This window comes from Pleuronectes platessa, chromosome 23 (genome assembly GCF_947347685.1).
Source record: "Pleuronectes platessa chromosome 23, fPlePla1.1, whole genome shotgun sequence".
Classification (NCBI taxonomy): domain Eukaryota; kingdom Metazoa; phylum Chordata; class Actinopteri; order Pleuronectiformes; family Pleuronectidae; genus Pleuronectes; species Pleuronectes platessa.
In genome coordinates, this window is record NC_070648.1 from 13,409,458 (window position 1) to 13,436,496 (window position 27,039).

The 27,039-nt window shown below is 42.1% G+C and overlaps 1 protein-coding gene across 2 annotated transcripts in view; it reads right to left on the minus strand.

The window, feature by feature from the left end:
- Positions 1 to 2,778: 2,778 nt before the first annotated feature.
- Positions 2,779 to 27,039, minus strand: part of afap1 (actin filament associated protein 1) — a 59,593-nt gene continuing 35,332 nt past the window's right edge. The window contains exons 7-18 of one of the 2 annotated variants that reach the window (XM_053416771.1): positions 23,020 to 23,106; positions 21,600 to 21,675; positions 16,034 to 16,186; positions 14,625 to 14,836; positions 13,926 to 14,071; positions 13,154 to 13,268; positions 11,558 to 11,803; positions 9,028 to 9,157; positions 7,399 to 7,563; positions 5,964 to 6,154; positions 5,675 to 5,842; positions 2,779 to 5,311 (exon numbers count right to left, since the gene is read on the minus strand). In XM_053416771.1, the coding sequence (XP_053272746.1) occupies positions 5,285 to 5,311; positions 5,675 to 5,842; positions 5,964 to 6,154; positions 7,399 to 7,563; positions 9,028 to 9,157; positions 11,558 to 11,803; positions 13,154 to 13,268; positions 13,926 to 14,071; positions 14,625 to 14,836; positions 16,034 to 16,186; positions 21,600 to 21,675; positions 23,020 to 23,106 (1,716 nt within the window). In that variant the 3' untranslated portion in view covers positions 2,779 to 5,284. The remainder of the gene's footprint in view (positions 5,312 to 5,674; positions 5,843 to 5,963; positions 6,155 to 7,398; positions 7,564 to 9,027; positions 9,158 to 11,557; positions 11,804 to 13,153; positions 13,269 to 13,925; positions 14,072 to 14,624; positions 14,837 to 16,033; positions 16,187 to 21,599; positions 21,676 to 23,019; positions 23,107 to 27,039) is intronic. The other variant, XM_053416770.1, reaches the window with a different exon arrangement.

The window sequence follows — 27,039 nt, forward strand, 5'->3', positions numbered from 1 at the left end:
GTGTCCTGTGTCTCTAGAGAAGCAATTTTGATTTTTTTTGAGACAATGGATTCCAACATAAAAACATTTTTTACATTATTTATATTCATATAAAATGGAAGAAGCACATAAGAGCAGGTTTGTCCTGTTTTTGTATGGTAGCAGAGGTCAGTGGGTCACTAACATGGAAAATATAAAGCAAGCACACACACACACTAAGCTAACACAAGTCAAAATGGCGGTTATTTACGCACACAAAACCCACAGAACATGTGCTTATCTGAATGAAGCACTGTCGTGAACTGTGGCTCTGTCACTTCACTGTCATTGAGTCTTTTTCCTCTTCTATGATTAATAAGCTTCAAGTTTTTATCACCGTTTGTTTGTAGCACTCACGTTAGCATCACAGGCGGGCGGGGCCGTTTTTCATTTTGCGAATAGTACAGGAAGTGCCGGGGTCGGATTTATAAAGGATTGCGTAGGATTCCTACTAAAAGTGTGCGTACGCACAAAAGCCGGAAATGGCGTTGGCCAAAGCTAATTCCGATTTATAAAACCGTGCGTAAGCACACCTGAACGCAATGTTCACAGTCCACTTGGAAACATTCGTACGTGGATCTGCCTCCAAATCCGCCCTCCACAGGCCCACCGTCAACCATGAATGGTCGGCACGAACATTAGATGATGGCGCTGACCAATGGGTTTCCACCGTGAGTCCTGACGGGTCACGGCATCAAGCGAGGTGAAGAGGAAGTGAAACTTTCTGACACTGACATCGAGGTGTTCGTTTCATGAGGTGAAGAGCGATTTTATCGAACAGCAGTGACTAATAAAGAAAATACACTGACACTCTGTGGATAACACAATGTGTGAGATCAGAAATCGCTGAACCCTCGCTTCCTCCTCGTCCTTCCATTCACGTGCACACATCACCACTGTCACGGCAGTATTTATTTATTTAGAGAATCGGACCGATTCCCCCACAGCAGTGGATCCTTACCTCCACTGAGATATTTTTTGGAAAGTGTCTTCATTTCTTAAGTGTTCTCCTGTGCGCTCTGTGCTCTGTGGCACGGTCACGTTCACTGCAGTGAAAAGAAGGACTGAAGATATTATAGAAGATATTATTAAAAACTATTAATGACTCGGCTCTGTAACTCCACTGTTAAATAGAATATGAACGTAATTTGCTGTAAGTTGTTTTATATATGTTTTAATTAAAAGGATCGGGTGGAGCAGATATGTCGCGCAAGCAAAACTAAGATGTTGGTTTTAATGTAAATGATGGAGTGGATCAATAATCTGCTTCAATTCAACACCTCATGTCTGCATCGCCAATTTCCCGTCTCCCGTTCGTACGCATGGGTCAGAGTTTGCTTAGAACTACGCAAATTTTCCCGTCAAGTTCGTTTTTATAAATCCCAATTTTGGCTTGAGCAGTGGCGTACGCACGTTTCAGGGCCCGTTTTGTGCGTACGCAACGGTTATAAATCCGACCCCTGGTGCTGATAACCATTTAGTGCACATAACCATTTTACAACGTCATACTCTTATTATTCTTGTTTGTTTTATTCAATTCTTATTTTATTAAAAATATTTTTACTCAGGTTCTACAACCACAGACAAAGTTAAATTTAAAACGAGTCAACAGCAAGTAACCGATTCCCTTTCCCCCAAATGTTTCTAATGAAACTTCAGCCAAACCAAAAACAGTGTGTTGGTTCATTTAAGCAGATGTGACAAGCGTTCAGAAGGACGCAGACTTAAGGAAAGAGCCCTCAGTCCACAGCCTCCATACAGGACAAGGACACAGAGAGACATGTACACACCATGCAGTTGGCGGCAGACTTGGACCAGAACTCCTCAAAATCCCCACTCTCCTCGAAGACACTCATCGACAAAAGCAAGCACAAGAGGGAGCTATCGCTCTAAAGTTCCCAAGATCTCAGCTCTCAAGCAGTTTGTTGACTTTATTAAAAAATGTTCACACAGCACCAATAGCCTTCTGTCCAATCTGCTGTGAGAGGGGACAGCAGGAGGAGCCGTCATTGCTCTGGAGCTCTCCATCAATTCACAAGTTACAGATATGCAGAAGTTAAGAAATCCCGATATTCACGTTTCGTTTTTCTCCACAGCCCCACCAATGAAGCACTCACACTGAGAGGAGTTTGTCAAAGGAGTTTATTTTTCATTTATGTACAAGCGTGTCTGTCACCGAGGCGGGGACCGTCTGAGATATAAAAAAAAAAAAAAAGAGTAGAAAACATATAAGGTGCAAAAACAAACACTGATGCATGCATCCGTACTCACCCCCCCCCCCTCCTTTCCACCGCACCCCCACCCACCCTCTCCCACAAGCTACTGTATGTACAGCAGGATCACATTGACTGACATCAGACATCATGCTCGGTTACAAGCCCCGCCAAGTCGACAGGGGGTCACAACCAGCTAAACACTTAGTAGACACAAGTCCGCTACGCTCACGTCTCCATGCTGACGTGCCAACTAGTCTCTAGAGCTCCCAGAGTGGCGGGGCTCTCATCTGAAGGAGGGAAGGGGACAGGACAATATGTACAAGACTGAGCACCCCGCGTGCTGCACATAGCAATCTACATGTCAGCAAAGCATAGGCAATGGAGCGAAAAGGATTTATCAAAGAAAGCACCGTTGACACTGTGGTTGTTTGTGTGTTGTTTGACCCACTTTGAATGGGTTGTTTGAGGGTTAAGGTTCAGATTAGGGTTAGGGGATAAACGCTATGCAAATGAGTGTCCTAACTAAGATAGAAGTACAAGGTTGTGTGTTTGTTTGTGTTTGTGTGTGTGTGTGTGTGTGTAAGGAAGTCACAGTCTTCCGTAGAAGACAATTTAGAGTTTACAGCGATTATCCCTGTTTCATTCAGTGTACTGTTGATGGGTTTGGAATGTGCCTTGGAGACATTCGAGCTCATGCACGCACACACACACATATAGAAACACACACACACACACACACACACACACACACACACACACACACACACACACACACACACACACACACACACACACACACACACACACACACACACACACACACACACACACACACACACACACACACACACACACACACACAAAGCAGTGGTGTGATCACAGGCGCTGGACTGGACCTCAGAGGAGCGAGTCGCCATGTCAGTTAAGGCTTCTGAGTTTTTCCGTTGGAAACGCCAAATGTAAGGGAAGCCACGCCCATGCCTGGCCTGACCTAACCTTCCGACACGCACACGCACACGCACACACAGTTTGAAATCCAATCCAATGGTCAAACTAAGGGGCTATTTGAAGAAGCACAATTACTCGAGGCGACTGTAAGACAGTGTGATTAAAGCTGCACTGGCTGGAAACCACATGGAAACCACATGTTTTAGTTATTGGCAGGTAGTGAGCCATTAATCAAACGGTTTATATTTGCTTTGTTTTAACATGGACATTTGCTTGCTAAAGCTGCAGCTACTGTCTGACTACTTTAAAGCTAACTTGTCTTCATTAATCGGTAGGACGTTATGTTCTCTTGATTTTCTGTTGAAGTGAGAAGTGATTGTATTTTTCTGAACTGGGCCGATGGTGAATATGAATTTGTTATGAATAAATCACTATTATAACACTTTCAAGTCGTATCCTATTCAGTCACACCTGCAGGTCCAGAAAATATAGATGTGAAAATTAAGGCGGGCGGTTCAAATAGTTGTATCTAATGGTATTCTACTAATGGTTTTATTTGAACCTATTTCCTACTGAATAATATTATTTGTTAAGAAACAGTATTCATGGAAAGACACTCTGATCACAAAACAAATCATGTTTTTGAATATGTCAGACATGTCAGACGAATACAACCAGAGCTGGGTCAGAGTTAAACTTTTTACCAGATGACCGGATCGTCTAGTTTGTCAAGTCCGGTCACGTACTGAAGACTATGAAAAGGAGAGACAGGAGCTAGCTTAGCACTAGGTCACTACACTACACACTATATAACACACTATATACATACATACAAGACACAAACCATAATTTATTGTAACACTATATTAACAACAAGGTTACATTTAAGAAGCAAAACACTGGGAAAGGGATATTTTGCAATGGTTTATGGGATGTGTAGTTCCTTCACTCTCTGTGAAACGTCAATAGAGAAAATGAATGGGAAATGTATTTCTGTTAATTCTAAATTGGGGGGGGGGGGGGCACCGTTCGCTCTCTCTACAATTTATTGTTACCGAAATGAGAACTGTTATTTTACAAGCACAAATCATGTGGATTTTATTTAATATATAAGAATTAATTTTCTTAAGTTAAGTTCTACATATTTGGTAATATTTATATTTTCGTTTTATATATTAATACATTTTAATCGGCATCCGTAGGCACCTGTGCATGGAACAATAAGTCCCCAGTTTGAATCTAGGCCAACAGGACCTTTGACTTATTGGCAAATTAAAAAAAAAATAATATTGTTCTTTTGTCAAAAGAAGTTTTATCCTCCTTAAATCCAGAATTACTGCAGAATACACATAAATGCTGTTTCCCTGAACAGCTTCTATCAGGCACAGGTTCTTATTTTCCATGATGCTCTGGGTTCATGAGTTTTGATGGAAAAAAAAAGACATTTAGGGAAACTGATCTATGAGTACAATTTGTTTCAGATCCAACTGAAAATATAGATCTAGTGAATTTGAATGTGGTTTCATAAGGGGAATGTTATCTGAATGATGCTGAGGAGAATTCTGCTTCTTGAAATAGCCCTTTAGCACGGAGCTGTGCCGTTACTCTCAGCTGGTGTGTGTCACGATTATTCTGACCCTCAAAACGTGACCTCTGTTTGCAACAAATTCTACAAAAGAAAAAAAAACCTTAAATATATCAACATAAATAAACAAAGGGAAGGTAGTGTTTCCTTTAAACATTTACAAATAAATACTTGGTTTTGACTTTAGATCCTTTTCAAGCCAAACTGCTGGAACAGATTCTGAATTGAAATAAAACAACACAAGGTGTTTGCTTGAAAAAGAAAAGTGCAGCGAACAACAAACGTTGCACAACTTAGTTTACTAAGCAGGCTCGATAGAATAAGGGTTGGAAAGGTTTGCTATGTCTGTATGCTGTGGTACTTACAGTATACTAAAAGCAGCCCCTTGTTTAGTTCCTGTGAATGACTGTGTCCTCCTCAACACCCCCCGGACTGTAATTTAAATAAATATATAGACAATATTTTTAAAAAGAAAACAAAGGAATGAAAGAAAGAGTGATGTGAGGGGGTGAGAGGTTTATGTGCCGCTCTTCTGCTCCCATTCCTGCAAAACAGAGAGAGACCTGCTTAGTTTGTTGTTATCATCACAGTTTGCTCACCAGATTTTCAGAATCAATAAAATCATCCCAATCACTGGCATCAGTGATGCTGTAATAGTCGTCAATCAAGTAAATAAATATCGTTAAAGTCTAATCCAACAATTTTAGATTTAGTATTGCAAACAAGACTTATAACATCTAACAGCACAATGTTTTTTTTATTCATGAGACAAAGAGTAATCTAAACGGCATATCCAAAGTTTAGCAATGTGAGGTAAAAAAAACACCGGGTTTAAAGTAAAGCTCTTTCTCGTTCTTTTCGAGTCTACAGCGCTGCTCTAGACCCTGTCCAGCTTGTGAGCTCTGACCTTGGCCTTTCTGAGGACGTGTCCCCGAACTGTGGAGGCCTTCTGACCAGCCTGCTGCCGGCGGAGCAGCGACGCGCTGTTGACCGGCAGGGAGCAGGACTCTGTGTCACTGGTCTCGCAGCTGGAGAAGGAAGACGACTCCTGTGTCCGTCGCAGCATTGCCGGTGACTGCACACACACACGGAGAAAAGTTAGACGGCCATTGGTGGTAGATACAGATGGTAGATGACTTTTGAACCAAGTAAAGGCAACACAAATAAACCACGGGAGACAGCGGAGGTGTTCTGACCTGGAGGCCAGAGGAGCCGGTTTTTGGTTCGATGGTGAGGCCCAGAGTGACCCCTCCGCTCAACGCCTTTTTCAGGCTCTCCTTCACCTCTGTCAGCTCCAACTCCAGATTCACCCTCTCCTCCTCCTTCTGCCGACACTGCTCCTCCACCTTCTTCAGCCGCTCCGACAGGGAACCATGAGAGCGTTTGCCTAATGGACAAGGAGCGGGAAATTTGAATGTGTGCATTTATCACTTCGATAAACCTGATACAATTACCTCCAGATCATTTTGACCGTATTTTTTTTTTTATTTCACCATATGAGATTAAGACACATATATTCACAGGTGCAGCAAGTGCTGATCCCTGGCATGGCGACAACATACATATAATTCCAGGTGGGGCGCGCGACCGGGAGGGGGAAATGTGAGGCGAAAGTACTGTTTTGACGTCCACATCTCTTTAACGTTGGAATAATAAACAAATCGTTCTTTCACCGTAGCCAGGGGTCGGCCACTCGCGGCTCTGCAGCGGGGGCGTGGCGACGGCGGTGAAAAAAAACGGGGGGGTACGAAGCCATTATGCTATGATTTTACTGATCTGGCCCACTTGAGATCAAAATGGACAGTATGTGGCCCCATAACTAAAATGAGTTTGACACCCCTGTTTTAGACTGAGCTGGAGTACGGAGCTTTTATTTTGAAAAGTTGTGAATTTTGGTCAGACGATTGTGTCAATGGTCACACAAAATAACACCAATTAAGAACATAATTTATATACTGTACAACCACACACATGAACATAAAGGAAATTCAGTTAAATTTTATGAAAAAACATTGACTATTAAATCGTCAATGCTGGTAAACCAGGTAGGATGAACACTTCACTCTGCACCATAGACTGTTTATAAAGAGCTCTGCAAACAATGTCCATCACACAAACAATTAAAAAGTGAATGTATATTGCAGAGCTGTTGGAGGAGGACTCACTAATTACAATGTGTAGCAAGATGTAGCTCTAGAGCAGGGGTTTCCAAACTTGAGGGCCACATGCAGAAAAATATAGGAAGGACTGGGCCACTCACTGGACGTGAGGTATACTGCCTCACTTCTAATGCACTACTGTTGGCTAAATCAATCTCCTGTATGCGGTCAGCTGGCAGGTCAGGTATAAGTTGGCGCCACTTAGTGTTCAAACTAAGAAGTGCAATACAGTGGGCCATAGTAAATTATATTTTGATTTACTTAGATAGTGGCTAATTAAAAATGGATGGCGGTCACAGTTGGTCTAAACCAAAGCATTAACACAGGACAAGAGAACAGAATATTCCAAACACGCAGGTTAAGAACAGGCATTGCACTAGTTTCTCTTGAAATGTTATCTTCCTGCTTCTTTTAATTTTCACAACTGGTTTAATGACGAGTATGTATTCAGCAGAAAGGCCGTGTCTCTCACCGGCAGCAGCCTCCACAGCAGTGCGCAGGTCTGTCCTCTCCTTCTTCAGCTGCGTCAGATGGCTCCTGATCTCCTGCTTCTTCTTCATCAGCTCGTCCTCCTTGGCCTGCAGCCGCTTGGCGTCGGCCTCCACACGGTTCTTCCCGTACTTGCACTGCTCTGCATCTGCACAACAAAGATTTGGGGTGACTTACGTGAAAAGAAAATCAAGAGTTGGATTCTTCCTCAGAAGGCAACTGACCAAAGAAGTACCCGTTCATGTTTTAGACTTAGCATTTCTCATGCTCAACATAGTTAGCCTGTATAAAGCGTAACTAAGAGATAAATCTGAGAGTTACTCCACAGACCAGTCTAACGAACATTTGTGAAAGGGGACGTTCACCAGAAGACAATTTAATAATTTTGCTGGAAGTTTAATTAAAACCTGCCTGATCATTGTTTAGTTTGACTAGTTTTAGCGACATTTAGCTGAGCTGCCTATTGTGAGCAAGCGGATTAACGTACACTGGAGGTATTATGTGCAATTACAGTTTCATCACAGTTTTGCCATTATAAGTTGTACCTTCAAATTACGTTGAGGCTAATCTGGGTAAAGTGCCAGCTTATTTACAGGTTATTTGATGCTCTGACTACATGTTTTTATTGTCCAGGTATTTTTGCAATGCTGCCCCACAGTGAGACAAACAAAGAGACCATCTGTGTGACAGTGCATTGCCCATGACATCAGCATTAAGACATTTTCCATGACATCAGGAGGAAGAGATCAGATCCTTTATTACCAGGACACTGGTGAGACCTGAACTTCCCAGAAACCCACTGATCCCACAGCCGCAGCCTCGAGCAGTCATGAATTACACCAGGACCATGTGTGTGTGAGTGTGTGTGTGTGTGTGTGTGAGAGAGAGCATGAGGATTTTGCTCCTGAGAAATCACTCAATCAAACCACGCTGACATCTTCAAATTCAATACCCTTATTTGACACTGGAAACATGAGGTCTGTGTGGTAGGCGTACTCTAGCTCCAACATGATACATGTTTAATTATTTCTATTCCGACATTTGGAGGAAGACCAGTTACACACGTGGTTTAGATTCTTCTCGTTCACACATTAGGCAAAAAAATGTAACTGTTTTCTACCGCAGGGTTTAACACGACCACATTCACCCTCTTCCAGTGAGGTTGGCCCCCTCTCTGCTATCATGTCTGTACGAGTGCGACCCCGACGCCGGCAGGGGGCTCGAGTCTGGCCCACGTGCGTCACACGAATCCTCTCAAGGGTAAGGATAGGTTTTTAGGTTTTCAAGTTATTTACCCCCTCCCTTACTTAAACCAACTGTAATTTGAACATCCTGCATTTTCCAAATTGCTGTGGAGCAGAGCTTTGCTAGAAAGCAATCAGTGGTGGTGAGGCTGGGTCTGGGGGAGCCAGACACACTGTCTGCTGGTCACTTACAGCAGAGGCACTGACTGAGAGAGATGGACTGCTGTCAGTAGTTACTGTCCAACATAATAGAGTGATTCAAGAAGAAATTACGATGTGACCGTCCTCGTTTTTACAGTCTACGTATGATAAACTCTTCAGATCCATAATGGAAATCATGCAGATTCGTGGACATACTCCCCACTTACTGGAGTTGTTGCGTTTCAGAGAGGCCGTCCCATTGGTCCCATTGACTCCACTCTTCTTGGACTGGTTCTTGGGCTCCGCCTTCTGTTTTGATGCCACCCCATTGGTCGCTGCACCCTTCTTTCCCTTCAGCTGATGGGAAGAGAACAAGGAGGAAGGACACTTGTCAAATTTCCTGTCAAATAGGTGTAATACTAATAATAATCAAGATGGTGTAATACTGCACATATGACATGTAGGTAGATGCACTTATTATCCTGAAAATTTTACAAAAAATCCACATATGAAATGTCTTCATATTAGATACAAATTTCTAATTGGAAACTTAATCAGACAGCTAAAATTACCGGACAGCTACTTGTGATGCATTCATATGGTGTGGGAATGTTTGGGAAAATGTGCATTTACTTTAACTCCATCTCAATCTGGAAGTTCAAATTTGGTACAGGAGTTGCCGAACCGAGGTCAGCACAATAAACGTAATTTTTTATTTCCAAAAAATTAGCATTCATTTGAACTTGTCACTTTTGTCACTTTCCAACCGCCTTGCAATTTCTCACATGTCATCTCTTTAGCCAATAGACATTTTTTTTGTGAATAACGTGCAAATCTTGAATTATTTATATGCCTGTCACACATGATCCTTGTTCTTTGCTCTTAGTTATAATGTAAATATTGGAAATAGGTGTTAGAGTTTTGCTTAAACGCTGTACATACATGAACATCATTTGTTTGCTCAGTTGATATATATAACATTTATATAAGATTAGTTAATTAATTAATTAATTTGAATAAATTCTTTCATTTATCATTTGGCTAAGCTGTTATTATTATTGGTTCGTCGTCATGTTGCCCTGAACCTGATCTAACTGTCGTGATGCACGTGGCAGACAGTTTGGCCCGCTGACTGCCGCCTGCCGTACACCTCGCTGGATGAAAGTCAACTCCTCATAGCCGAGCGGTACTTTGTGGTTGCAGAAGCAATGTTAACACCCCTCGAAACACGCCACACATGGCACACACATCAAAGGTGTGGCGAGGAGGAGGCGGAGCTCCACACAACACCATGCGGTGACTTATGAGGCCGTCGAGGCAAGACTGGTACTTAGAGCAGGCCTGTAAAAATATAAATTACACACACAGCCCATGTTCATTGTAAAGGGGAGCAAGGAAATACAATATGTGGGACAACTGAACACAGGCATGGACACATTTTATGCTATGCTACTATACTCAAACTATAGGTTCAGACACATATTAAGGAGCTAAATCTGGCTTTTACAGGGGAATTATTTCAGAACTGGACCTAAAAAAGGTTTCATATTAAACTGATAGTAAATCAGAGATTGGTATCAGCTGTAAAAAGCTTGACTGGAGCATCTCTAACTGTAGCACGGTCAGTGCTTCCAAAGCCCGGTCACGGGAATGAGTCTCAGGCCCTGTCATGGTTAGAATTCAATTTCTAAGAACCACACCAGAAGGGGAACAGCATTCACAGGCTGATGGGAAAGAGAGGCAGACTTGTGGGTGGCCAACATCAACACCTTACTGAGTGAGTCAACGCCAGTCCCGCAGGAAAAGTTTACTCAATATCCTCTTTCACTCGGCAGAGTCCTTCTCAGTGCATGTAAATCAGGAAATTCGGAATTCAACATTTATCCGAAGAGATGCTCCAAAGGTTAATGAAGAGCATCGGTGTAAAGGTCCAACCTTATTTCAAAACCCTCTGATGAGAGCTGCTAAGGCAAACAACAGAAACTTAAAGACTTACAGCTGCAATAGTAAATATATTTTCTTATGAATAATGGATTAAGAATCAATCAGATCGAGTGAAGCAGTTGAAGTATCTCAGGGTCTTGTTCACAAGTGTGGGGATGATGGAAGGCGAGATAGACAGGTGGATCGGTGCAGCAAAAGCAGAAATGTGAGCGTTGTACTGGACAGATGTGGTGACGGAGGAGCTGAGCGCAGAGCAATCCTTTTGATTTTGTATTCTATAGTTTGTAGTGTTTGATTTTAAATGACGACGTTTTCATTTGCTTGTTTTCTTTGGTAATTTCTATTCTTGTTTTAATTCGTCCCCTTTGTGAGACACTTTGCAACATTATTATTATTATTATTATCATTAATATTATTATAGATTTTAGTATATTTGAGGCTGGCTGACCTTTTCCAAAATGATAACTTTTCCTAAACACGTGACTCTTCACTGCTTTGGTACAGTGTGATAGATCCAGGGAAATCTGTGAAGCTGCTCTTATCTTGTCTTTGACTCTACTATATGAATTACTTGATAAAAGCATACCATTTTTTTGTTAGCACAATGTAAGCACAGGCATACAGTACAATCTGTATATATATATATAGATGTCACAATATTTCAGTTCATTATTTTCTGAGGATGACTGAAATTGTATCCTACAAATCAAGAAAAGGAAAACTTTTTTTTTTTTAGAATTTGAGAAAGGTGAGTACAAGTAAATAAGAGTGGAAGCAGAAGAGGTTAGTGTGATGCAGCAGAGGGTTAGTCACCTGAGCAGTGGCTTTAGTTTTAGTATCAGCAGGGAGGAGTTTAGAGGAGACTTTAGAAACAGGGGTTTTGTAGTGACCAGCAGACTTGGAGGAAGAGGAAGCAGGAGAGGAAGAGGGCTTGGGAGGACAGCGAGAGGCCAGCTTGGGTGAGGGAATGTTATCATAGAGCTCAGCATTCTCATAGTGCATCTCCCCTTTCAGCTGGCGCCCCCCTGTGCTGGGACTGGAGTGCAGCGCCTCGGGTTCCTCGGGTGAGATCAGGCAATGTGCAAAGCCAGAGGAGAAGAGAAGTGGAGGAGAGGCAGAGGACGGAAGAGGAGAGGCAGAGGACGGAAGAGGAGAAACATTATATAACAGGAGGTAAGAATATCAGGAAATAAGAGAAGCATTTTAACGTTAGTTACACTAAATGGTTTAAATACACGTCAAAACAAGTGTTTCTATAATATATGATGATTAAGGGGGAACTCTCTCTGTTCTCCTAACCACTATTCTGAAAAAATTCTTACATCTTCAGTGACTCTGGAGGAGCGTTGTAAAATCTGCAATTGCATTATGGGAAATGTAGTGAGAATTATTAACGTAGACAATGCTTTCTGGAGCTTGACACAAGTGAGCTGTAAAAATCAGGCTTCTGTTTGTTACGGGTCGCCCAATGAGATGAAAGCACAATATTAAACCACAGGAGTTCCCCTTTAACTGAAGCATTTTTAACCTCCAGCGAATCACACGTAACGTAACCACATCTTTTCTCTAAGATTTTACAGGTTTTAGCACCACTACTCAGTCAAAAGATTAAGAGCCTACTAAATATTTAACATGTTAATGTCTTTCTGTGGGTCAGGAGGTTTAGAGAACCAAAAGAGGAAGGGAGGTGAGGGGAGCTCGATTTAAGTTTAACCTAGTTTTTAAAATGAACTTTGGTTATGTCTTTTGTCTAGATCTAGTCCAATATTCCTAAGTTATTCTTCCCAATGATAGCTTTTCTGATAATGATGTATATGTGCAGATATGTACAAAGCAGTGAGCAAAGACAGCAACAGTTCCAGCAAAAATGTGAAGAAAACAACTCAAAGAATTCCCTGTGTATTGAGCTACGCAAGTTTTATCAGTTTTTATATTTGTCCCAATTCAGCGCTGCATCCTCCAGAGGCTGCATTTAAAGAAGGCGTCCCAGCGACACCACTAGGCGTGTCATTTCCAAAACTCTCTGAAACACGGTCGAGCAAAGCCTCCCTTCATCCCAGAGCAAGACTCCAATGGTTGGATTCTCGTCAGGCTGACCTATCCCGGGATTCATTGTGCGCAGATGACAAAGCTAAGGAGCTAGCTATGCAGGCGGGTGAGTTGCAGTGAGTGCAGCGGCTCTGAGTAGCTAACGATGCAACAGTCATGTTGAACAAACGGGAAATCCTCTGAAGACTAGACCATGTAGTTTGCCCTCCGACGTCTACACTCTGGCCGGGAGGATGCAGCCCCAAGGACGGGCACAGAGGGTGCAGCCCGAAGTATGCGGTGTGAAGGATGCCACATTCCCTGAATTGGGACATGGCTTTACTGTGTAAGGGTACCACCAGTGAACAGATGTGTCCTTACCATTCCGTTAATGGGGACATCATCATAATGCAGAGCCATTCCAGTGGGACAGGCGTAGCCGTTGACTGGGTTGTCCAGGTATGGGTTAGGTGAGACAGCACGCTTACTGGTGAAACTGACAATACACCAAGGTTGATTAAAATAAAAGAAAGAACCTGTGTCTCTTCAATAAAGTGCCTCTATATCCTCAGATTTGATGTAAAAGAGCTCAAACCACCAATTAAAGATTAACAGCAGTAACTGAAAATAGTGCTGTAAAATGCAGCTAATTACATCCACTCTCATTCTCTATATAATACATTTTATTATTAAGCAGAAAATAAAATCGAATACACTTCACTTCAGTTTTTAATGGAGTCCACTGGTATACATCCAGTTCACTACGTTGTTTGAATTCTCTGTTTGCATAATTTGTTTTTATATATTTTCTACATGTTATCTAAAAGGAGTGAGGGATGTAAAAAATAACTTCTAAAAAGACACATTTAGAATTATTTGGTTTTAAAATGAAGATGTGGAACAAAAATCATATCCTTCTCTTACGGCTTCTTCTTTTCTTTAAACTGCATTTTTGTCATTAAATAATTTGTTGCTTCTAAATAATGTAGCACACAGCATACGTTGCTAAGTCCTGATCCAAATAATAATGATACACAATATTTCCTTTTTTCACAAAGAAAGCCTGAATTATAAAACATCTTTTTAAAAGCTACTAATAAGGAAGGAAACCAACTAAAACAAAGAAAGCGTAAGACAAAATTGTGTCCCTCACCAGAAGGACTGCTTGGCCAGCTGGATGACGTTGGCAGTGGTCTCCACATCGATGTAGTCATAGTGCAGAGTGGCTGGGTCAGTGGTGGAACCAGTCTCAGCCAATAAAACCCCCAACCAGCGACCCAACTCCTCAGAGGAGGAAGCCTGGAGGAATTCAATCCATGTCAATTCATATGATGTTAAACGTGTGTGGAAGTTCTGTTTATTTCAACGGCTGTACTAAAAAGGAGACAGAACCAAAATGAAACTTTTCAATCTTTTTAGTTCAATCAGGAGCTTTTCTTTGTAATCGCATATTAACATAACTTGTTGTAAACTGGAGCTCGTCTGGTTTGTTTTAAGAACCATCCATCAGAGGCTCGGTCACAATACGGTTTAACAGGGAAGACAAATGGATGCAAATGTCCAGCTGAGTGCTGCGTGAGGGGGGGAATCCAAACAAAACGGCCAATGGAGGACGTTCTTACCCACCAACAACATCAAATACACAGACATAAGTCACTGGTGGGTGGAGATGTTTTACCACATGAGAGGAAGGCGAAGAACAAAGAGGAAAACATGAGGAGCCGTGTTTGCTTGAAGCAGTGCGGCTGCGTTTTGATGCAGTTTCAGGCATTTCTGATTCATTCCCTGTTTAACAGTGAACTTTCAGCAGCGGACTTAACCAAGCGAGAGCAACTCCCAGGACAAATCTCACCTCCAGCACCGCCACCTCTTGGCTGTTGCGGAGCAGGCGGAAGGCGAAGGGGTGCTTGTGGTCGAGGCCGGGGCTGACCTCGCAGCCTCGCAGCGGAAGAGAGGCGATGTGGCTCTTCAGGTCGTCCCGGTCCTTGTGGAGGAGCAGCTGGTTGTCCTTCAGGCGGCACCAGCGCTCCCGCCAGCGGTTGTTGGACAACACGTTCAGGTAGCCTGTCAATCCAAGAGCATAGAAACGTTCTTTGGCTGGACAGAAGAGTGTGATGTCCCTCTCCCCCCTGGGTATCTGCGGATTTGGTTTGTGCACCTGCTTTCTTTGCTGATACCAGGGGTTAGTGTGGTAGAGGGTCATAAGCAGGGGTTGGAAAAAAATAATGTTTTAACTGACCCTAACCCCCACGAGCTATCAACCAAATCAAATCAAATTCTTTTAGATAAATCGATTTTTCGTGTGTTGTGTTGGTTGCTTCTCCCTCTTTTGTCGTGGCTTGGCAGCCTGATTTGTGACAAGACCTTTTCCACTGGTTGTGTAGTGTGTTCTCATTCTTTTTTTTAAATTTGTTTGTCGACAACTTATTGACTGACGGACGTGTGAGTACTGCTGACTGCACACAAAGTTGCCCCTTGTGGATAGTAAAGATAACCTTGATCCTTGAAATCCCATTATTGGGTACAAAACATTCAGGTAGTGTCGTAGCACCGATTCCACGTACTAATGAATGTTGAAAGATGCTAATGACGCACTTAATTCACAAGGGGCATAACAAATTGTGGGAAAAGTGCAGAATAGGCTCTACATAGTTCAAGGTAATTACCACAAAAACAACCTCTCAAAGTTTAATAGAAATACAGCCCTGCGGTTCTCTGCTTCACCAGTACAGTTTCAATCCACATTATTTATTTTCCCGACACATTTGACCTTAGACTACTGAAATCTAATCAGTTTATCTTTGAGTCTAACTGGTCAAAATGTCAAGACCAAAAGGCAGATTCAAGATGTTCAAGAGTCTGTATGAACATTTGTACCAGTGTACCATATTGAAGAAATTGCCAAAGTTGTTCCCGAGATGTTGCATTTACACAAACCAAAAATGTGTTTTGTAAGGTCATAGTGAACTTGCCTTTGGACATTTGGTAACCAAAATCAAATCCATAAATGTTTGCTTCCACCTGAACATTTTCACCAAATTTGAAAGGACCTTCTTGAGGTGATCCTGAGATATCATATTCACAAGGCCAAACAGCTTTGTGAAGTCACAGTGACCTCGTAAACGTGATCAAATGTGACCTACAACCCCAGGCCACTGGGTGTCGCCTGTGCAGAGGCAATGAAAGTAATTTTTATTTTCCGTTTTTTTTCGTTAAACCACTGATGCGTTCAGGATAATAACTTCAGTGCCTTCCTCTCACCACATGTGGGTACGTCTTCCTCTGCCGACGAGGTCTGCTCATCCGTCGACGGCTTCTTCTTCCCAAGGCCGATGATCTTAGTAATCTTCTTCCCTGCACCCTTCCCCACCGTCCCTGTCTTGTTCTCCGACTTTGAGTTCTTCTTCCCTTTTCCTGAGACAAAGACACAGAGATCGTGGATTAAACTACTGACAACGAAGAGGAAATTAGTAAAACACGGATGTCCTTTCCCGAAGGACTCCCGCAGACTTAATGTGCCTTCATTATCTAAACAGGGGAAATTAGCGAGGGAGCTGTTACAAGGTAATTTTTGTTGATTCAATTATGTTTGGCTGCTTTCGCGATGCTGTAATAAAGAGAGGAGAGGAAGAAAGAGCAACCTTGGATTCTACTCTAAACAACCATGAGTTAGGAATCACTTGCACTGGGTTTAATCAGACCCTTGTGGGTTCAAAGGCTCTTTGTTGGTGGATTAGGCTCGGTCTGCAATCCCAGCATCCCCCACTGCTGCTCGGAGCTGGCCTAGTTTCCATCCAGAGAAAGAAAGCGAGAGGAATGACAGTGCACATTCTGCTTGAGGGAGGGCTAAAGTCAAGAAAGCCAGGTCTTAAGAGGTTACGTCTGAGTCCCTACATCTGTCTGTCTGTTTAAAGGGGGAAAATAGCTTCTGCTTGGCTCACTGTTTTAAGATACTGTGGTCTGCGGTGCATTCAAATGTGTGTGTGTGTGTGTGTGTGTATGTGAGGGAGAGATTCAAAGCAAGAAAATGAAAGAAAGAAGAAGAAAAGAGTTGTCAAAAATTGTGACAGTAAAAAGAAGATCTCAAACGCCAGATATTGACGCAAAACAGACAGCGGGGAAGAACTGGGGGAGAAAAATACAAAGCATTCCCCTCAACTGATGTCATCATGCCGAGACGCTAAAGCTATTCTATATGCACACGCAGTGATATGCTGTATATGATCACCAGAGATGGTTAGAACTGACATAGTGTCTCTGTGTTGCACAAATCAGCTGTTGGCAGAAGTGAACTAATAAACAGTAATCTGAACTGATACGCTAATGACCGAAACTCTTTGTACTCAATTGTTTTTGGCGCTCGCAAGCTTCTGTTTCCACATTTTTTCCGTATTGCGTTTTGCCTTCCCAGATATGATGCGACATATGCCATGGCGACGGCCTTAATTAAATAGGAAGCCCGTCTTTGCTCAATTTCAGTTGCAGGGTTTTTCTCGTAAAAAAATAAAAAAATAAAGTACACGTCACACACACAAACGCAGGTCTGAGGTGGAAAGCAGACACACAGATGTGAAAGCGATTCGAACCTCAAGGAGGAATTCATATTTTTCTCTTCAGGAGACGAGTAGCAGGTCAATTCGGTTCCAGTAAGTCAGAACTTTATGTTACCAGCCTCGGAAAGAATGTGGCTGATGATGCTGAGACAGAGGATGAATGAGGAGGAGGAATGACTGAAGGGCGAGGATAGCGGTTGAAGTCATTCTTTACTCGATGATGGTTCTACAAATGAACTGAAGAAGGGAACCCGGGCGCTACAACAGTCGACCCGAGGTCACAAACACGGGCACGAGCAACCAACACTTCTTCGAGGGTACACGAGTGAGAGTGGTCCAGTCTGCAGCATTTCAGTTGTTGGATCCATGCACTTTGGCTGACGGCCTTTATCACACTAAAACATGTCAGACTTCTCTGAGGGAGATAAAATTATATAAAATGTTTTAATCATGGATCATCTCCAATGACATGCTACATTTCAGCTGTGGAATTTTCATTGTTGACTGAACTTCTGAAGACTTGCTGTCCCAGTGAGGTAGAAGTAACTTAACAAAGTTGTCGCCCGCAGCCAAAACATAAGTTGTGTCTCAACTCAGGGTCCGCAACCTACGGGCGGATGCATTTGAAGACTGATGCAGCGCGTCTAGACCTTCCCATTTTCGAAGGCTTCTTCGAATGCACCCGACGAATGCATCCTTCCATCCCCAAGCTTCTAAAGGCTCCAGAGAGTGGATCCTTCGAACCATTTTCCGAAGAGGTAACGGCGCCAGCAAGGGACGAGGCAGATCAGAGTATCATACTTCAACTCCATCCAACAGCTAATAGTACGCATATTAACATATTCACCGTCATGTCAAACCGCAGCTTAGTTGCTAGTCGACAGCAATAAGGGCAGGACAAGGTGGTGACAACAATCACAGAGATCCTTTGTCGACCAAATCATCTAGTTTAGGTTCAGCCCAGTGTAGACCCCAAACAAAGCAGCCCCTGAACTGGGACACAGCTTTTCTCCTTCACTTCCCTGGTATTGTTACAGATTAAATTAAAGAAATATAACTTGTTAATCAGAGGTGCTGTTAGGAAGATTCTTGAAGCTTATTGGCTAACTCCTAGAGTGATATCTAAGTAAGTATTATCTCTCATCTAAGAAGAGCATTTCACTAAATGAAGATCTATTCCTGTAATTTAATATTTCACCACGTTGCCATAGCAATAAGTAAACATTATTCTACCAAAGACAGCTATCATGATTTTGGTGTAATCTGAGCTTGGCTGAGACGACATCACATCGGGGCATAATAACCAACAGTAATGGAAAAGCAAATAACTAAAGTGATTTACTTTAAAGCCAACAGATATATTTCTTACATCCAAAATCCCCTAAATCATGGGCAACAGGTGAAAGTTCAATCTGAGGTTGTGCAGCTCAAGCTCAACCAGAACGATTGACCTATATTCAGGCCACAAAACTTAAGATTAATCAGTTTCAGTCCAAACACCGGTAAATATGTTTTTACTGTCGGACCTGCATCAGCTATAAAAGGTTAGAATATGACACAACTTCCCTTCTTACTTGGTCCCTCTCTGTAGATGCATACTGTGTTCGCACACTGGGAGGATGAGACCATCAACCAACTTCACACTGAATCATGTGTCCAGGCCAGAACGGTTCATGCTGCAGTAACCAACCACTTCATAAGACTGCATGAACACATGTGGGACATCAGCGCAGATCCTCTTTCCACCCTCCCCAAAGTTTCATCATGACTTACACAAGCATATCAATGAATCACAGCTCTGTGCTGCCTCCATAAAAACAAAGCTGGGTCAGAGATTTGAAATGAACAGCTGGTGGGAAATCTGTTTCAGACATAATGTTGGAAAAGTGAACCAATCTCACCAAGGAGAAAAAATAAGTGTAACATTTTAGTTGACAATGCAAATAACTGAGCTGACAAGTAAAATGATATTCATCTCCCAGAGGAAATTCGCCTGCTGAGCAAACAAACAAATAAATCCAAATGCTTGTTTTTCATGCTTCATGCATCATGCATTATTGTTAAAAGCTGGCCTTTTCAGCACTCCTCTGAATTATGAGACAGACGGAGGGGGAAAGAAATCAGTGATATCCCCAGGATTTAGAACTGGGTCCAATTTGAGAAACAAACAAAAGTACGACTGATAATGTCGTACACTTAATTTAACTTAACATTTAGTTTTGCTTTGTATAGTGCTCTAGTCATACAATTAATGGTGCTGGACAAATGTAGTGTTTTATGATTGGGATTTCATTCTGAAAACCTCTAAATATTCACAGATGTTGGAACATAACACAGAAGTGACACAACTCCCGACCCCTTTCCCTCCATTTTCTTCGTCTGCAATTTCCAGGTGAATCAGGCTGTCGGGCTCTTCCTAAAGGATTTTTTATATTCCTGGATGTTTTCACATTAATAAACTTTGGCAATGAGGGAGTCAACTGTGATGTCTCACGGAAATTATCAAGCATTTATAAAAATCTGAACAAACGGAAAGGGAGCTGAGAATCTAAATACAGTAGGAGGTTACATTTATGACTAACTAATTAGTTAATAAAAGTTTTTAGAGGCGGACTAGAAATAATCTGAAATAAAGAAGATGGCAGACTAGCCATTTTTCTCAACAACTGATGAAAGAACCTGGTCACATCACTGCAAAGCAGGGCTGGGGGTTATGGAGGGTGTCTGGCTACCGTCTGTATACGGCCCAGGAGACAATTCATGATACAAAAACAGCAACTCAGATCAGAAATACTAAAAAACTCTCATGACAACAATAAATGTTGTTCCTGACTGAAAATAAAAGCAGTCGAGTAACATGTCCTTCAGGGTGGTCCCTCCAGCTGTATGCCTGTCAGCTCCATAGAATGTGTATGAAGATTGAAGACTTGACAGCTCCCTAAAAGAGAAGCCAAAATGTCCTGTGTGCCACCTGGTGGCTGGCTGCAGTATAGGTCATGAAACATGCCTTTTCCATATTATCGGATGGTACAAGGGCACACCTTAAATAAAACATTTGAAAAGATCACCATTCTAGACTGATATGTGTTCAAGTTTTCATGTTTCTGGTTTCTGGCTTTAATTAGTTATTTAGATGCTATAAAATCTGAATCAAACGCAATTTACATGTCATTTTTTTTTGACAGTTGAGACTGATTCATGATTGTTTGATAGAGCTCATGTATCGAATTCGCTACCGCAATCACCGCTGCACAGACCCAAATTACATCACTGATGTGGGATGATATTCTGGCCTGATTTCTGGAATGTGGAAGGAAGTAGAGACGTGTCGTCCATTTTTTTTTACGCGACTGTCAATGTTTCTGTAACATACCCATAGCTATGACATGTGATCGCTGACAAGCATCACCGCCACTGTCAAGCCAAGGAAATTAACTTTCCAAGACAGATACACAGACTATTATTTTCTTGTTGATGCATTGATTGCAAGCTGTGCATTGCTCTACCAAAAGGTGACGATTAGTTTGAGCTAAAGCCAAGTGAGTTGCATAATCATCACTACCATCTGACATCAGATGCTTCGCCAAAGAGAGGCAGCCCCAGCATTCGTATGAGAGAAGTTGCTGTGACATACGTGTTCAACAATTAAAAAAGGTCATTGAAGGATAATATAAAAATCAAAAATGACCCTGAAAATGACCCTGCTGTACAATATACAGTATATATAGCAGGCTGCATACCCAAGGAGTTCACACACACCTCTCAGTTGTTCTATTCACTTACTGTGTATTCATTATTTTCATTATTATTATGTTTCAAAGTAGTACTTGCTTCCTCCATCCTTTATTTAACAAAGCAATTTTTCACAGGAATCATTACAATTTGAGCAGGTAAGCTCAACACACTATTGATACTGATATGAGGGTAGTTATTTAACAATTAAGTGCCTCTGCACTTTTTCAATAAAAGTCAAGTTAATTTGATGTGTGAGTGTTATTTCTGCCACTGATATGAAACACGGGAGAACCCTGCTACAATTCATTTGGATTGTCAGTTAAACACTGTGGTCAATATACTAGCACCATCTTACGTCACCGTGGTGTTTCACTGTTGCTCACTGCCCAAAGCAGAAAGGGATTTTCCCAAGACAGTTTGTGTTTCCGAAACTCTCTGAATACTGGATGTAAATGAAAGACTTATGTTGGCAGCAGATGTTTCATATCAAAGAAAAAACGATTAAACATCATTTGGCTGTTGTTGCTGGCGAGACTCACCTTGGTCCTTGCAGTCGCTGTGTCCGTTCTCGTGGACCGCCTCTCCGTCGGAGCTCGGCCTGTCACAGGAGGACTTCTGGCCACAGGAAGGCCGCACAGAAAAAGAAGAACGGATGCACAAGAAGGTACAAAGTGATCAAAACTGTACGTTTCTGAAGGAAAGACAGGTCGGCCAAGGCATTAACACACAAACACAGCTGTCTACTTACATTGTACCTCGTAAAAAAAATCCCTTAAGAGCATCTGCAACATGTTATAGATGAATAATTAGGCTGTGCTTGTGTCTGCTGTGCCAAATTGGGAGCGGTTTGTCATTAAAGAGCCTCTAATATGGCTCATTTTCCACCACTAAACACACGTAGCTACATTTATACATGCAGACACATATGTGCTGGGCACAGTACGTCGCTTACATTATTGGCTATTTTACCTACTTGTCCAAAAGAAAACCAATAACGCACAGTTTTCCCTTCAGCGTCAAACATTTTCCCTTTAAAGTTATTTGGCAAACAGCTTTTACGGCCCAGTGTTATTGTGTTTGATTACACCATAAAAAGAGGTCCCTATGGAATTAAGATATATTTACAAATGTTTTTCCACTCCAGCATAATCCAACCAGAGTCATTACGACAACTGTATCTCAGATTTAAAACAATACTACACAATTATATAGGAGTGAACGAGGTACAGAATGGGGTTTGGATTTGACACCTCTTTATCAATTTGAATTTACTTGGTCTACAGTAACAATTCTACAAATATCCATCTGTTATATGTGTTAAAATAAGTTTATCATAGTGCCAAACACACAAAGATTATCAGCTCTGAGTTACATTGGCCCTGAGACCAATTTTGCATCTTTCAGAAACACAAAATTTAACCATTAAGTTTCAGTCTCACCCTTCCGATCATCTCTTAATTGTCAGCACCAATAGGCAAAGCTCTTATAAACCTACTCTACACTGCCCAACCATCATCAAATGACAGAACAGCTGGTGAACATACTGGGACATTTAGCAGATGCAGAGCCTAATATTTCCCTCAGGAGTTGGAGGAGACCAAAAGCAGAGCTAAAAGAAGAGTTAATCCTGCATTTACATTCCTCAAGGCGTCAAAATCACAGGTGCAAATGTGTAAAAAGCCGTCGTAAACTTGTTAGAATATTCGTATTGTATTAAAAGTGATTTGATCAATCAAGTCAAAACTGTAAGGAGGTATTATGAGATGGATATAGTACAAAATGTTGATCACACACAGTTCCTCACGGACGTGGACATTTAAACCAGAGAAAAAATTCACAATCACACCTACATTTGTAGCTTCATGGATGCAGGGAATGTAGATATATACATATGAATAATAAATATAAGTGTATATATATAATGTTAGTAATAATAATATCAGTGTAAGAGTGTATTACCTTTTCCAGTTCTGGTCTGTGCACGGGCGATCCAGATCCAGCCCCATCCAAGTCTACACTTCCATTAACACAGACCTCTCGCATCACCTAGAAGACATAAAGAAATACAGCGTTGGCTAACAAGGCTGCTGTTCACATTAAACAAGTGGAAAGTCGACACATGCTGACCACCGCCGAGGGATTTCAATTTATATGCAGCCACGCCGGTGGAATGTTAGGTCCACTCCATGGTCCCGACACATGGGTGGATCCCTCAGTTAGAAATCCTAAAATATTTCCTCACACCATTGCCACATAATTAAGCAGCTCATTCCTTCGGCCTAGACGGCATGCCTGGGGTAATGCAGGCCACATGTATGGTGAACTCCCTCCTCTCTCATATTCCATCATGCTACTGAATTGCAGCCAAGGGATCATGAGGCAATGCAGCCCATGCAGGGGACGACCAAGAGGGGGAAGAGCGCACACATGCATGTGTGGCAGGGCCCGGTGGAGGGGTGGGGGTGTCTGCTACACACATTAGACACCACAGTATTACTACGTCCGCGGAATCCTTATGTAATAAGGTCTACTAGGGGTGAATGAGATCTGCAGCGCTCTGGCCCGGGCGCCAGTGTGCATTACCGTGACCTCGTTGGACTTCAAACCTGCCAACCCTCCGTCAGATCTGGCAGTCCCAGGTATGTGGCGGTGACAGGGGCGTGTGTAGATGAGCGGCGGGCATTGGGAAATGAGATTTCAGATGAACCGCTGTGTACGCAAGTCGGCTAATGCACTCTGACACACACACACATTTTCCCCCCTCGTCTTTTCCACAAGCATTCTGAACCATCTCTGGCCGTGTAGAGCTCCTCAGCTCATTGGTTTTGGCTTAGAAGGAGCATAATTGGGTTTCGCGAGGAAAATGACAGGCTGTGGCTCCGAGGGTTTGGCTCGGAGAGCGGCTCGGAGGCCAGAGAGCGGGACAGACTGCAACATTATGTGTACCTTCCAGTGGAGAGCTGCTTCGCCAGACTGGGGTACGGGTGATGATAGAGAACATGTCAGTGGAGGTAGTGTGCTTCGGTTTTGGGTGCTGAAAAACCAATTAAAAGGAAAATAATGATGATCGACATGTTGCAACACTCTGGCCTTCAGGTGGCTTTATTAGTTTTACATATTCACTTGCCAGGAAAGCACATTTCTATAAGCTGAGCTATTTTAACCATACTACGTGATAAGTGTAGTGGAAATCTGAAAACTTGATATGTTCCAGTAACTGGAAATCTGTGTAGTCCAAATACATATTAAATGCCTTTACTCACTAGGAATATATTTATTAAAATGTTTTCTTCACCAATATTTATAGGATTACTTTACTGAAAACAGATAATGGTGCTTTTTATTGAAGGAAGTTTTGATCATTTCCATAAAAATGATATAAACTCATTCTTCATGCTCTGCGGGCTTAAACCAATTTACCTTTGGCCACACTTACCATTCAACACTGATGCATGAAAGCAATGAAGAAGCATTTCTTTTCTTTATTTGTTACTTTTGTGTGTTCAATGTGGGAGAAAAGAAAACTATGTTGAACGCTTGTGAATTGTATTTTTGTCTTTTAGAATACAAACAGCAGGTCTGGTAGAAAGTGATGGGAGATACACCTTAACCACCATGCAACCATCAATCAACGCTCTGGCCCATGAACGCACATTGACATGATGAGTCCTAGTTCAAGACAGGAAAAGGACTCGCCCCATCCATTGCTTGTAAACACAACACAGAGTTTTTGGACGAGATAAATACAATAAACGTAGTGCTTTATTCCACAAAGGATCATGTAAAAAAGGAGGTGCATAATATAGCACAACAAAAAAACTGGGAGCTGATGGTCAACTTTGCTCTAAGTGAAATTGGAAACATCACAGTCTGTTTAGTGTCATTAATGAGCGTTTATTGAAATAATAAATATTGCTAAATACGATTTTTTTCAGATGATTTCCTTTTTAATTCTATACATAGCTTTAAACTTTCAGTTTACGTGTGTGCTGGGACAAAACAACCTGATTATAATAAATTACCGCGTCTGACAATGTAAACCTCCATCGCAATGTTTCACTGTTATATATGTGATTTTAAAACCAGCATTAATGCATTTCATCAAAGAACAGTCAGTATATCATATCGTTTTCAGCTGATAATACCAAGATGGGGACATGCACAGGATGAACAAGCAGTGCTCCACAGTTTTCAGCAGGCAACACGCATGCACTAGGGATTGTTGGTATTTAAATGGACACTTAAGGGGGTCAAGGTGAGAATAACGTGAACTTACAACTTGCTTTCCACAAACTTAGTGCAGAAAGAGACAAGAAAAAGTAGTAAGAAGGACTGATATAACATGTCGGGTCGAGGGCGAGAAAAGCAAACAAAGCCCTGCAAGGTATTAGGAGAATGAAGGACAGAATATTGACGTGTGTTCCATAAACCCTTTGCTAGTAGACAATGTCTGGAGGAGTCATTACTACATGTATAACCACTGAGCTTTGGAAAGCCTCAGGTACTCTCCAAGCTTTGCCTTTACCCTCCTTTCTTCTCTTCCTTTCATTGCTTCCTCTCTTTCCTTCCTCCGCTCACCTCGCTTCCAGTTCCTTCCATCTTCCCCTCACTCTCGTGTGCCCCTTCCGCTTCCTGTCCCTCACCTCACTCAGCTAAATGCCATTTTCACAAGGCTTCCCTTCTGTCATGAGAACACACCGACACATTGCAAATTTTGGTATTATTAATATAATATTTAGGTTTCATGCCTGTGGCTAAAAGATGAATATAAGAGAAGACAGCCAGAGGAAAAACAGGTCAAGAGAAAATAAAAGAATTAAATGAGGGGAATAATGAATAAATGAGTGACTGCTTGATACACAGCGGTCATAGCAACACCATATCCGAACACAGACACAAAGACGAGCTGATCATTCTGGCTGGACACCACCGTAACACCCTGAGGCTGGAGAGAGCGCAGAGCGAGCCAGGGGATCCAAGCCTCCATCACTCTGCTGCTGATGACACGAACCCAGCACAAGGACCTTAAATCCAGAGCAAAGGAGGGTGTGAGCGCAGAACTTCGGCCAAGTGAGATGAGCGCTGAGTGCAGCAGGATGACGAACTGCATGTGCATTGATTGAGCAAACATAACTCTTCACTGGCTGCCACAATGTTATCGGTTCAGTATGTCTCCAATATCCAGGCACCTGACTAAATACGCTCGCCGTCCCAGTTTTCTCCAGGCAACAATTAGTGTGGTCGTTGCCTTAGTTTGGGTGGTACTGACATTTGTATATTTTCACGGGTCTGGTTGCGAATGCCTGCAGATACCTGCCTCAGCCAATCAATAAACAACGGCTAATTACTGTGCAGAACGAGTAATCGAATCAGGAAGAAAAACACAAACTGTTTTAATCTTCGTTTCCTCGCAGTCATGAACATGAAATGCTTGAAAAAGACAGAAAGCAAACACTGACAATAACTAAAATGGCACTAAGCAGAGCACATACGTTCCCTTAAAGGGGAATTAAAGATTTTTTCAACGTGGAGCCTATGGTTATAAATTTGGTTGTGTAAACGAATGGAACAAAATGTTTAGATCGGGCCCATTAGATCATCTCTGCAGGCCCCCTCAACACAGTCGCAAATAAAATGCTAAATATGTTCGCTAAAAGTCTGGCCCCATCAAATATGTCTCATTCTCAGCAACCCGTTGTCCATCCTCTGCTCGTTGCCCCTCTCCATGTTCACACTTCAATTTGTAGGAGCTCTTTTCCCGGATACTCCGGCTCAAACAGGCCATTACAGTTGAACGCTTACAGAACCATTGTCCACATCATAAAAAAAGATTCAGCCATGATAGTTTCTCTCATGTAAAATCCAATCCCCACTCAGGTTTCCACCTTCCTCTTCCTGCAAGTCTCACAAGACTTGAGAATAAGACTTCTCATTACGCTAGACACGTGTAATGTTGCCAGATTCTGAATTTAAAGGGGA